General features: G+C 40.1%; 1 protein-coding gene across 5 annotated transcripts in view; it reads right to left on the bottom strand.

Annotated features, from left to right (window-relative positions):
* The window catches only part of VPS39 (VPS39 subunit of HOPS complex), a 1,019,836-nt gene that overhangs the window by 274,499 nt on the left and 732,932 nt on the right, over positions 1-12,405 (bottom strand). For all 5 annotated transcript variants that reach the window (XM_044074020.1, XM_044074018.1, XM_044074019.1 and 2 more), the window contains exons 12-13: positions 439-581; positions 40-189 (exon numbers count right to left, since the gene is read on the bottom strand). In XM_044074020.1, the coding sequence (XP_043929955.1) occupies positions 40-189; positions 439-581 (293 nt within the window). The remainder of the gene's footprint in view (positions 1-39; positions 190-438; positions 582-12,405) is intronic.

Consider the following 12,405-nt stretch of genomic DNA (forward strand, 5'->3'; position numbering starts at 1 on the left):
TTAACCAAACCCGAGTGGGACGGATGTCTTCATACTCACATGGAGGTAACACTTCAGCAGTGTAGTGTCAATAATCTGTAACAGCTTCTTCTTTGACTTGATTGTAGGAGTGCCCTCCACCAAAGGGGAGGTGATGAACATGGTAGCAGTCTCTGTATCATGCAGATGTTTCACCAAGTGGCTTCGTTTCTGTCAAGAGGAAATAAAAACAATGTGATGCTATATAGAAATCAGCAGCATTCTGTGTATAACCACAATGAATACTAATTAATTCATAATCCCCCCCTGCTAAAATAAAACAAGTCAAAGGGCAAATTACAAACCTTTTAGACATAGTAAGCATGTGTTGTATGTAACTAGTGCTTGTTTTGCACTACCATAAAACAGATTTACATTTTGACTGTTTTACTCTGATGTGTGGATCTGGCTATTCATTACCTGTGTCAGATAGTCAATAAGTGCAAGGAGGGCTCTCTCCAGTTCTGCTCCAGATAGTTCTGGCACAGGGTTTGGATACTGGATCTGTTTCCTGTAGTCAGACGGCAACAAATCAGGGTACATACCAATCACGTGGGAAGGGTCTGCAAGGCAAAAAAGAAAGTAAGGAAGAATATGAAAATAAAGAACCTCAATTGAAAAGCACACATTTTACCATTAACTAAGCTACAAACAGCCTAAACGGACAGAAGCACAGGCAACTAGGCAAGTGTGCACGCACACACACAAGTACATTTACATATGCAAACACACATGCAACAAGTATGATTAGAGATGGGAGTAACGGAAATTAAATGTCCACCATAATCCTTTTTATTTACATCTTCAATATTCAAATCTGGAGGGGCCCAAGCCATATACAAAGGAACTTCAAAGGAAGTGAACAATGAGGGCTTTCAGTCATAATGAGACTGAATGCAGGGATCTACCCACTGTGCTTATATATAACATGGCCCTAACAGAATCCTGCACTGCAGTTGGACTTGATGCAAACACCAAACAGCAGAGGGAAAGCAAAAACAAAGAACAAATAGTGATCTTAATGAACAAGAATATGAATAATTTACGATTATTTAAGAAAGAAAGTAAGACGGCTGCACTTTGGAGAATAGGTTGATTGGAGCTCTCCCAGTGCAAAAAAGAAAAAACAGTAAAAGTTAACAATATGAGTAAAATTTAGTTACAGGCCAGTCACTATACTGCCTGGATTTCAGCAAATAAGACTTGGAAAAAGTAAATACCACTTCTAAATTTGGGAGACAGAGACCTAGTCCTCCTTGGCTTACTGGGAGCATCAGTTTCTCCCACTTTACCCTTGGCTATTTTCCCTTACTATATCAATTCCATTATTCCCTAAAATATGCCTGACTTACATATAATATTAGCAGCACCAGAAACACATTCTCCATTTGCCCTTTACTATCCAGATCCATAAATATCAACTTCCGTCTTATCTTGTGCATTATTTTGTTCAACATGTCTTCCCACATTCTCCCCTTGCTTGTGTCACATCTAGCTCTAACCAAACACTCCAGTACCTCACGCACAGGGATCCTCACAGGAAAGGATAATCCAGTACTAACATACATGTTAGGACATATGTATGCACTACTGTTCTCATCTTGTTTTCACTTATTTTTATAACTTGTAATCTTTCTGTACTATGCCAGTAAAGTAAACAACCCTGGTATATCACTTTCTGGAGGGATGGCTCTCTCTTATCCTATGCAATAAAGGCTCAATGTACATTTCAAACAGTGGGCACAGTTCAGACCTTTCAACCATACCGAATTCTTCCGTATTTACCGGTTTTGAGGGCAAAATATTGGGGTGCCACAAATTTCTGAGTGGCCCCTTAATTTCCTGGTCTTTTTTTTTGTATTAGCAGTTTACCACTTTAAATTTATGGCTAATGTCACCACCCATCACCAGACTACAGGGGCATGTGTGATGACATCAGCTATTGCCTGTTAGACTGGGTTTTAGCCCGCCCAGCCTCCAAATAAGAAAAATGTTATCTAACAGTGTCATTTATTTTATAAGTATGTTTCTGTTTATCTGCTCATGTATTTCTTTATTTATTTTACTGCTGGGAAATTGGGCAAGTTTTTTTCTGCTGTTGGGCCATTTCAGTTTATCTGCCACAAGTTTTTTCTGCTGTTGATTCGTTTCAGTTTATCTGCTGCTGAGCTGGACTGCATTCGTTTCACTTTATCTGCTGGCCAAGTGTTACGTTATCTGCTCATTAGGTAAGGGGGAGTGTGCGCCGTTTCAGTTTATCTGCTCGTTTATCTCATCTGTTGGCCAAGTGTTGCAATTAATTTATTTTATAAATCCATTCACTGTTGTGCATTTATCTGCTGCTCAGCTGGAAAGTTTGCTGTTGGACCATTTCAGTTTAACTGTGCAAGTTCTGCCATTTCATTCTCCTGCTGTGTGTGTGTGTGTGTGTGTGTGTGTGTGTGTGTGTGTGTGTGTGTGTGTGTGTGTGTGTGTGTGTAATGCCTCAGCTAAGCTTACCAGGTAGTTAGAATTAGTCAGGTTCAAACCCTGTACCTTTGGGTAGAGGTAGCAAGAGCCTGAATTCTCTACCCACACCACCTCTTTGGCCTGTTCCTCTTAAAATTTGTGGTTTTCTAGCAAATTAGTGAGAACTGAATTCATTAAATAAACAATACGAAGACTGAAATGTAAATGGATATCTTTCAGGAAATGCATCGTAACACAAAACATTTTATTCTAGCAAGTAGCAACTTTCTAAGATTGTACAAGCAATGTTTAAAATGTGTCCCTGGTTTTGGGTCTTTGCCCCCCCCCCCCCCCAATAAATGCTTTTTCCAGACTTCTTAAGTTGTGCTGCATAGTTCCTCAGGGGGAGAGAAGTTTAGTGCTACTTATGTGAAGTCTGTTTGTGTTAGTAGCACAACAGGTACAGTACTTGCTTTTGATGCAGAAGGCTGTGGGTTCTACTCCCACAGTATGTAGATGTATTGCTAATACTGTACTGTGTTGCACTTTTAAAGGGGTGGATGCTGCAATCTTTGGCGGAGATACCTAGCAACTATGAACCTGTTATCAGTTTGTCATCCATTCCCTACTGCAATATTAGTAGCTTATTTTTTTTTTAATGTAACAGGAAATGTATCCCTCAAGGGCAACAGGCACTTTATTTGTAGATGAAACAATGAAATCTAACGTTGTTTGCTAGCAGCAATCTCTTCATCAGTTACAGATCTTTTTAATGTGGAATTATTTAGATGACTTTTACTTCTGCAGAGATTGTGCATATTTACTGATAATGGTGGACTGTAGAAGTTTAAGTAGACTTTTATGATGGAAATGCTCTGAATTGAGTAGTTTTGCCATTACTGGTTCATGCATTTTGTTTCATTGCTTACTGGAAAAATGTTAAAAACAATAAATTTAGAACGTGCTCTAACAAGTGTGCTGCATTATACAAGGAATATAATTTAATACAATCGGGAAGGTGTATCAAAGAAACCATGTATATTTTGTGTGCAAGGAGCCTACGATTTGAAAACAACCCAAAGGTAATCTTTATCCGCCACTGACCAAATACATTTTCTTTGAATGTGGATTTCAATGCTGTTTCAATGAATGTGAGTTTCAAGAGCAGAGAAGCGTTAATGTTTTCACTGTGAGACTGTATTGCTTTGTTTAAGCAGACATCTATCAGTATTTGTGCTATAAAATGTAAAATTAAAGTTTTAAATGAAATCCAAATAGTCATTGTAGAAGTAAAGCAGTCTACACATTAGTGTTTATGGTAAATGGAGCAAAATAGTCAAGTAATGGGACACTGTAATGGCTGCAGGTGGGAGGGCTTTATATGGGGGGGGCCACATTCGACCATGATTTTGCGAGGGGGGGAAGGGCAGCAAACTCATACAGCCCTGGGCGGCACAAACTCTAGCTACGCCACTGATCAGTAGGCCATGGAGAATGACTTTTGGAGGTCCTAGCAAACTATAAGTTTTGCTAAGATTAGAAGATTACCTACCATTAAATGCCCTACTTTTACCACAAAACCCACACACTGAAAGTCACCAAAACAAAATCCTAAGGTTCCTCATCTTTTCCCTTCCCAGTGAACATCATTGCTACACATTTCAAAAAAAAAAAAAAAACTACAGAGTCTGGGGCCATATTTTGGTGGTCTGTTCTTCACTTTGTGTTTGAAAGTTGGTGTCCCACAATTCCACTGCAGTGGGTGGGATTACATAATTATGTGTGCAGATTTGATGTTAATCAACATACAGATTTGTACCTATTTTTCACAGGCCTTTGTCCAGATTTTAAATCTTTCCAGGTTGAGAGGTATGGTGGGCATCCTTGCCTAGTGCCTTCATTTATCCCTATTATTTACTTTTATATGCGCTTCATTTCCCTTGTATATACTCATTTTTAAGAGTATCCACTCCCTGGGCATTCCTATCATCTTCAAAATCTTTACAATAAATCCCCCAACTTACCCTATCAAAGGCCTTCTCAGCAGCCAACGCTATTAGCATCAGCCTATTTTTATTTTGGATTGCATGATTTTCTATCATTATTGTTTTCTTTACACTATCAAATGTCTGTTTTCTTTCCACAAAACCCCACAATGTAACTCTGTCATCATGTGCAGTTTTCTTGCCAGTTTCCTAGCCATTACACTCAAAAAATAATGTTAGTAATTTTGGCTTAAAATTGATATTAGCCTACAGAATTCCAAGTCAGCTGGATATTTATTTTCTTCAGTCTTATTGCTATCACTGCTTTTTTCCATGATGATGACCAACATACTTTTCTGGAATGCCCAACCACATTCACTTGGTATCGCACGTTGCACATATCTCCCTACATCCTTAAAACATGGTAATCTCTTGAAATTTGCTTCAGGCTCTTCTACTATCTCCAGGACCAGCTCACTTAAATATCTTTTCTAGTTAGTTCCCTACTCTTCTTACTCATCTTCCTTGGCCACACTACTAGACCGCTCACACTTTGCAGCCATGTAATCATTCTCCATGCTTCCTCATTCATACCATATTTTTATTGACTTGAAGATGCTACAGCTGCTGTTGTGGCATAGAAGGATAAAGCTCTAACTACAGCCAAGCCAACCCAGGTTCAATTAGCAACTCAGGTGACTGATGGGAGTGGCAGGAAGGGCTAGGCGTCACCATCCCTGGAAAGGTGGGCAGTCCTGTGGACACCTCCTGTGACAATTCTTGATGAAGACTGGGACATCACAGTCAGGCATGGTTCAAAGGGGAAAAGGGTGGAGACTTAGCTGAGTGTTGAAGAGGTGAGGCAATACACTGCACATCTGTAATGCATGCTCACCCCTTGGATGTAACCATGGGTACACTGAGGAAAGGGAGATATGGAGAACCATGGTAGGTCATAGGAATAAGCCCCCAGCTAGAAGATGGGCAGCATAACCCCTTAGGATGACCTTTAGATCCTCACAGATCCCTGCTCAAAATTTGTGCACTGGGTCTGGGGGGTGGGGTAAAAGGAGTGCCAACAGAGGCAGAAAAGCATGTGGAGCACTGGGACAGCTGTCAGAGTGACAGACTGGGAGAAAAAAAGCACCCAACCCCTCCAAAAAAGGGATTTACATGCTACAAAACATTTACAAGTTATGTTTAACACTATTTTGACTCAATAGAATTAAAGTAACACAAAAAACATCTTCTTATCTTTTTTCTTTCGCCTATTTATGAAGTAAGGGAAAATAAAATTTTGTCAGCAATGTGATGACATGAAATACTGCCATCTGTGTCAGGTGGAGTACAGCAGTGCATGTGTAACATATGCCAGCATAGCTAACTGGAGATGTATAAATAATTTTATGTCATTAGACTATCACACTGATTTGTACAGACGCTTGTGCTAAAAATGTATTTGTAAAGTTACTTGCGTTAAAAAATGCATTAAAAGTGGGTCCTGCTGTACAGAAAAGAGATATCCATGTATGTCAAAAAGTATTATTATAACTGATTGAATGTATATGTTTTAACAGAGAATTCTGGAAGGGAAGAGTTTAATCTCAGTAAAGCTAATTTTGAAAAATAGGTTGAAAATTAAATGGGTTGATTTAGGCCATAAAGGTTTTATCTTACAGGTCTGATTGCAGCCAGAGACAAAAATGTCTGGGGAAAAAAAGGACTAGGAATCTTGCTGTATTGTCCTTGGGGGTGAACTAACTGTTACCCTGGAAGGGGGGAAGTTTTTGAAATTGTTTTATAGCTTTCAGATGCTGCAACAGATCTTAGCAAAGCTCTGGGTGTGTATTGTACCAGAGTCAGATGACCGGATGTGATGTCATGTTATAAACAGCACTGAAATGATTTTTTAGATATTCGAGATATGAAGGAACTCTCGCAGCAGCACTTTGTTTTCTGAACCTGACAGTAAAGATGTCTCACAGTCATCTCATACAAACTCACACTTCATCTTGCCATACTGTAGTAAGCAACTCAACACTCATCATCTTGCCTTGCTGTAGTAAGTAACTTAACTAGGGAACAGCAATTCTTTAGTCAGTCAGGAAAATATAGTGAGATTAGTTAAGTATTGCTTTTCTGCATTTGTGTGTATTTATCCAACTGTTTTCAATTTTATTATTCATTGCTAAATATTCTATACCTTTCATTGTGGCTGGTCTTTTACAGAATACTTTTAACATCTTAAGAGTACTTATGCTTATTTTAGTGATACTGTGGCTACTCCTGAAAGCCTTGTCGTATTGGTCAAACTCTACCATTTGTATTAGTATTAATTTTACTCAGCATAATTGGGTACCCTTGTAAGAGCCTTAGAGTAGCTGACTGGTGGCAGCATAATTACCTTACAGTCTGGGCAGGTTGGGAACAGCTGGTAAATCTGTGCCAAACTTTCCCAGGGGTGTGTGTGTGTGTGTGTGTGTGTGTGTGTGTGTGTGTGTGTGAAAATCAAACAGCCAAGTGTGTATGTCAGCTACTCGGAACACGGACACAGAGCTCCAAGTGGTCAATGTGGAGGCTTGTTTGGTGCTGGACAGAGAGAGTCCATCCCCAGGTCTGGAGTGTGCTGTGTGTTCTTAACGGGAACTGTGCTTGGTGCAGAGAACTGTGTCATATCCATTTTTGTTCCTAGTGGCCATCCCTCACCATTGTCAGTGATGAGGATTGAGGCTCCTTGATTACTGGCCAGGAGTAGGAACAGTCACGGGCTCTTTAACTCTCATTGTGTGCTGCTGCATTTGCCTTTGTTTCTTTTATAGCTTTCTTTGAAATACTGGACAGTTACAGTTAAAGTCCAGGACTATGATAACCAGTTCTCTCTAATAGATTGTTGTCACTGTTGAGCTCCCTTCATGCCCATCTGCACGATCATGTTGTCTTAGATTTTCTGTAGATCATCTAGGGCTGAACTGGATGCCAGATACATCTTCACTCCTGTGCTACAGAAAAGCCATAACATTGCCAGGTATCTCAGATTAAATCAAAGGTAGAAATGCTTGAATATTCAAATAGGAAAATATTTATTCCTCTGCTGTCAACGGGCAGTAAAACGATCATTGCCCAAAAAATTCTGATGCTGTCGATTTTTAACTCCTTTTCTTTTCACCAAAGAGCTGACAGTACTTGTTCTTTTTGGAGACAGGTCTGAAACTTAAAATAGAATAGTGTGTGACATCTGTTTTACAGCATTCTGATAAAGTTTATGGTAAATGGCTAAATGAAAACACTCAGGAATATAACAAACGAGTCTCCATACAAAGTGATTTTTAGTTCACTGTATATGCTTTCTCGTGTGTGTGTGTGTGTGTGTGTGTGTGTGTGTGTGTGTGTATGCACGCGCAGTATTTGAACTCTGAGAATCTCCTGGCAGATGTGGCAGCAGTTAAAAATATGGTTTTCCAAGATAAAAAATGTAACATTGTAGTTATCACTGATTCAAATTGTGGTACGGTCATCTTTTCCAGTATAAAATTAAGATCTCACATTGAAGTGAAGGCAAAGATGACTGCCAGAATTAGAGAAGCATAAGCACACATCTTATTTCCAAACCTAACAGTCTATTATCCATGCTACTGGGGAAAGGATTACACCCTGGAACTAGCATGGCTTTTATATCATAGTCCAGAAACACTGTATCTAGATCTACAATACAGTTCTTGTAAAAGAAAAGGAACATATCAGGTCCAGCACCATGCAAAATGGCCAGGGTGCCCCGCATAGGGTTAAGGGTATAGGAGTCTGCCTCTATGGAAGTAACAATAAAAATGCCCATAAGAGATTCCTGGACTGGAGGAATAGCCCACTTTTCTGGGTGGGCTATCTACAAGAAGCTTCAGAGCTGCTTTCTGGAAAGCTGTAGCCACATATGTCTGCCATTGAAAATGTTCTCTCATTTAGGAAAGGGAATAGCCAAAACAGAGATTCTTTGGGAAGTGGGTCTAAAGTGTCATCAGTATACATGTCACAGGATAGGGGGGGGGCATCTGTGATTTACAATCCATGTTCTCTTCTCCTTCCTCTGAAACTAAGTACTTTAAGTCACTCATTGGAAACTTTTCCCTTTTCCATCTGGAATGTTGGACTCCAGACACAGAGGGTTGTGCTGGATCAGGCTTTTAAAATTTGTTTACACTGGAAAAATCCCTCATCCAGTTTAGCCTGATACTGGGATAGAAGCAGGAATGGGCTAGTGCTGCTGATCCATCAAGTGACAGTTTTTGCTTGGTACAGACCTCATAGGTTGGGATCTTCTGCTGTCGGGTGGTCATAAGGGATGTGGAAGTCATGGAGGTGGAAACCCTAGGATACCACTGTGTAATAACCAACTGGTGTATTCTAGCAGATTTCTGAGTCTCATCCACTGTTGTCTTTTTTGGTTGTTGGTTGTTCTGATGTAATATGAGAGAAGCCAACAGAGCAATAGTCTCCAGCGTTATAGCACCAAAGGCCTTGGTTATAACAGATGTTACAGTTAAGAGCTGATCCAGTACATTTGCAGAACTGATGCCCTCACATACAAGATCCTGAGGGAAGTCAAATGATTTTCTGGTCTTCTGGTCTTCTCTGACTTTACCTTAAACTTCTCAATTACCATCTTCAAACGGACATCTGTGTAGATAGGGTGCAAGTCTGAGCACATGCTGAACTTATCTAAAGTGACTGTTAATTTCTTTGTTCAGTTAGGCCCTCAGAGGAATCTTGGGTATGAATCTCTGGAAATCATCAAAAATACTGAAGTCATGTGCTAACCCCAATCAGTAAATACACTGACTATGGAAGTCTTTAGAGAAAAACATAACATCGGCAAACAAAATGACCAACTTTAATGCAGATGAACATGCCCTACATGTCTATGCTGGGCATATGTTCACAGTCAGCTAACACATCATTTTTCAGTAGACTCAGATAATGAAAAGTAATAGGGGAAAAAACTGACAAAAAAGGGTCACCAGTGGAGTACTTATCTGCCCTGTTCTTTGGCTGAAGCCTGGACAGACAGACTTATGAATACAGTCTGTACAGTAGGGAGCACTGCACATCAATGAACATGCAAAAAAGAACTAGAAGTGGTATTGGTGGAAGTTACCTTTAAAAGTATGTAAGATGACATCAACCAGGCACAGGGAGAAAAGCCCTCATCTTTGAAATTATACCGGATGTTGGGCCACAGCCCTGAAGTCAACCAACATAAAAAACATTAACTTTCTCTTTTTCTCCCAGTTGATGCGACTTTGGAGGCAGTACATTAACACAGCAGGGGTGTGGGTTCTCGCACTGTGGGTGCGGCATCATGAAAATAAAGCACATATACAGGCGTAAGCTGTGGCGGTAAAATGGATGGCAAGGACTGAGAAACTGGGTGAGGTAAGCTATGCAGTTTGTTTGTGTCTTTCGGCTTTTCCCGGTTAGGGGTCACCACAGCGGAACTCCAGTCCGCTAATGATTGGCAGTAGATTTTTACGTGCTGGCTTGCCGGGCCTAACGCACAACCTTCAACGAAGGAACGCCCATTCACGCATGTCACTACACAGAAGACGCTCTAACTGAGAATCGAATGGGCAACGTCTAACTGTGAGGCGACAACGCTACCGCAGCACCACCACCGTATGCAGTAATACCTCAAAATAGGTCTGAGTATTTTATCTAGTTAAGTTTTTCTGTTAACCTGTTAGGTGGACTAGTCCATGGATCCTTTTCAGCAATGACTTTGGCCAGTGGCAAACAACACACAACAAAATTAAAAATAAGCAAAAACATAATGATGCATTTGCAGAAGAGAACATTACACACCCGTAACACAACTTATACCCCAGTCAACAAAGTACCCAGTTAGACAGAATACCAAGCTATGTATCCAAAAGTGAGGACAGACTCCAGTATGCACAACCTGGATGACTTTTAACTAGTTAATCTATTATACCTCTTTTCAATGTTGACAAGAAAGCACTAAGTGTCCTACTCAGAGCTGCACAGTAGGCAAACTGAGACTGAGGGTATTGAATCCTGAAGTTCATTATAAGTTGATGGCCTGAATCCTCTGCATTAAGGTACCAGACATGCAAGGTGCAATTCATAAACATGGTGCATAATTGCACAGGGCTGGCATGTTTGGTGCAATTTTCCACGTGTGCCACCTACCTAGTGAGATAATGAGGATGTAGGCTGATATATCTCAAAACTTTCAAAATGGTCCTTGCTGACACATATGTCTTTTCAGATACCTGGAAAAAGAGCTCATCACTGAAATTTACTCTGGTAGGACAGCAGGCTGCACCTCTTGGAGCCCTGAATGGCTCCTAAGAAGGTCTCCAAGTCAGATGGACAGAAACAAGATTTCTGGTAATTCAGAGATACTTGCAGATGGGTCAGAGAAATGATAATGCAGTCCACTACTTAGGACAGTACTCCCTGGGAATTGCTTTTGATCAGGCAATTGCACAGATAAATACAAATGTCCCATTATTTTGAGGTGTGCAGACACTGGAGCTAAGCATTTTGTAAACCCTTTGGAAGCACTGGACAGCCCAAACAGCAAGAATAACATCTAAAAGCACTGTGCTCCTGTCATAAAAACTCAAGAATATCCTATAATACTTGTATACAGGGATGTGTAAATAGGCATCTTTATGCCCAAAAGTAACAATCAAATAATGTGGTAAGAGGTAGAGACTGCAAGGCTAACATCTAGAATTTTCAACCAGCAAAAATATGAATCTGAACAGATCTAGTTTGGGTTACAGGATCTGTCATTTCTAGCTACTAAGCAGAGTCTGAAGATAATTCTTTCCCCTGTTACACTGACTGGATCCTTTCAATGGCTGAAGACTTTGCCATTTCTGTGAGTGCCATATGGTCTATAAGGATGGACCCATGAAAGTAAGAAGGGATCTGAATTTAGTGCTGTAACCAAGGCAATGAGATTCCTCAATGACAGGACTGTGGTCAGCTTAAACCACTGGTTTCTGAATTAGTACCGGCTCCTGCCTAAATTGTGGTAAGGAGGGATACAGGAGAAGTCATAAAACTAACTGGCACAGTCTTGACTGGGAGATAACCATTACCCCTTCTGATCTACCTACCTTGAATCTGCTTCCTCTCCACTTGCCTTTTTCTACATGAACAATTCCGCTCAAATTTAAGTTCACCAGCAAAAAGTTATTAGTTAGTTGGCAGTTTCCTATTGCACGTTGGTATCAGGATGAAAAAAAAGTTGCTTAATAGTTTGAATGGTTTTCCTTTCTCTTCAAGCATCTTATACTTCACCTGAGAACCAAACAATAACTTTTTATCATTCTCAGGCAAGAAATGTATAAGAATCAAAGCATGATGATTAATGAGCCTGAGGTGGTCACCCTAGCAAAGGTGTCTGTAGAATCACAATTGCATTTGCTTACGTTCACTCCCCTTTAGACTGGTCAGAAACAGCTTCAAGATCTTTTGCTTTAAGGCTACATCTGACATCTCTTCTCATACATCTTTAATCTGCTTAACATGTCCCCTTTGTATTGAAGTATGTGGATTTGGCAACTGATAACCCCAATATGAAAAATTACTGGTATGCAAAGTATTTTCTCATAGCTACATAGGAAATCACTCTCTTTTTTCTTTGAAATAAGGGTTGTTAGCTAGCACAAGCCTTCACCCCCTGACAGTATCTAAAAAGATAACCACAATGACAGCCACCAGAATCTTGTAAAAGTAGTTAATTTGCCTTCCTCCTTACAGAAGTCATCTGGTTTTCAATATACTGCTGACCAAAAATCAGGTACTAGAGCAACACTCCCAGCAGTGCTCTCAAACAACCGAAAAGCTCAAAAATGCCTGTATGTTGTGGCTCCTTGACATCCAGTACATGTATCCATTTTTTTAAACTTTCTTAACTCATTCACTCCAA

This window comes from Protopterus annectens, chromosome 6.part0 (genome assembly GCF_019279795.1).
Source record: "Protopterus annectens isolate FY-2018-M chromosome 6.part0, PAN1.0, whole genome shotgun sequence".
NCBI lineage: Eukaryota > Metazoa > Chordata > Ceratodontiformes > Protopteridae > Protopterus > Protopterus annectens.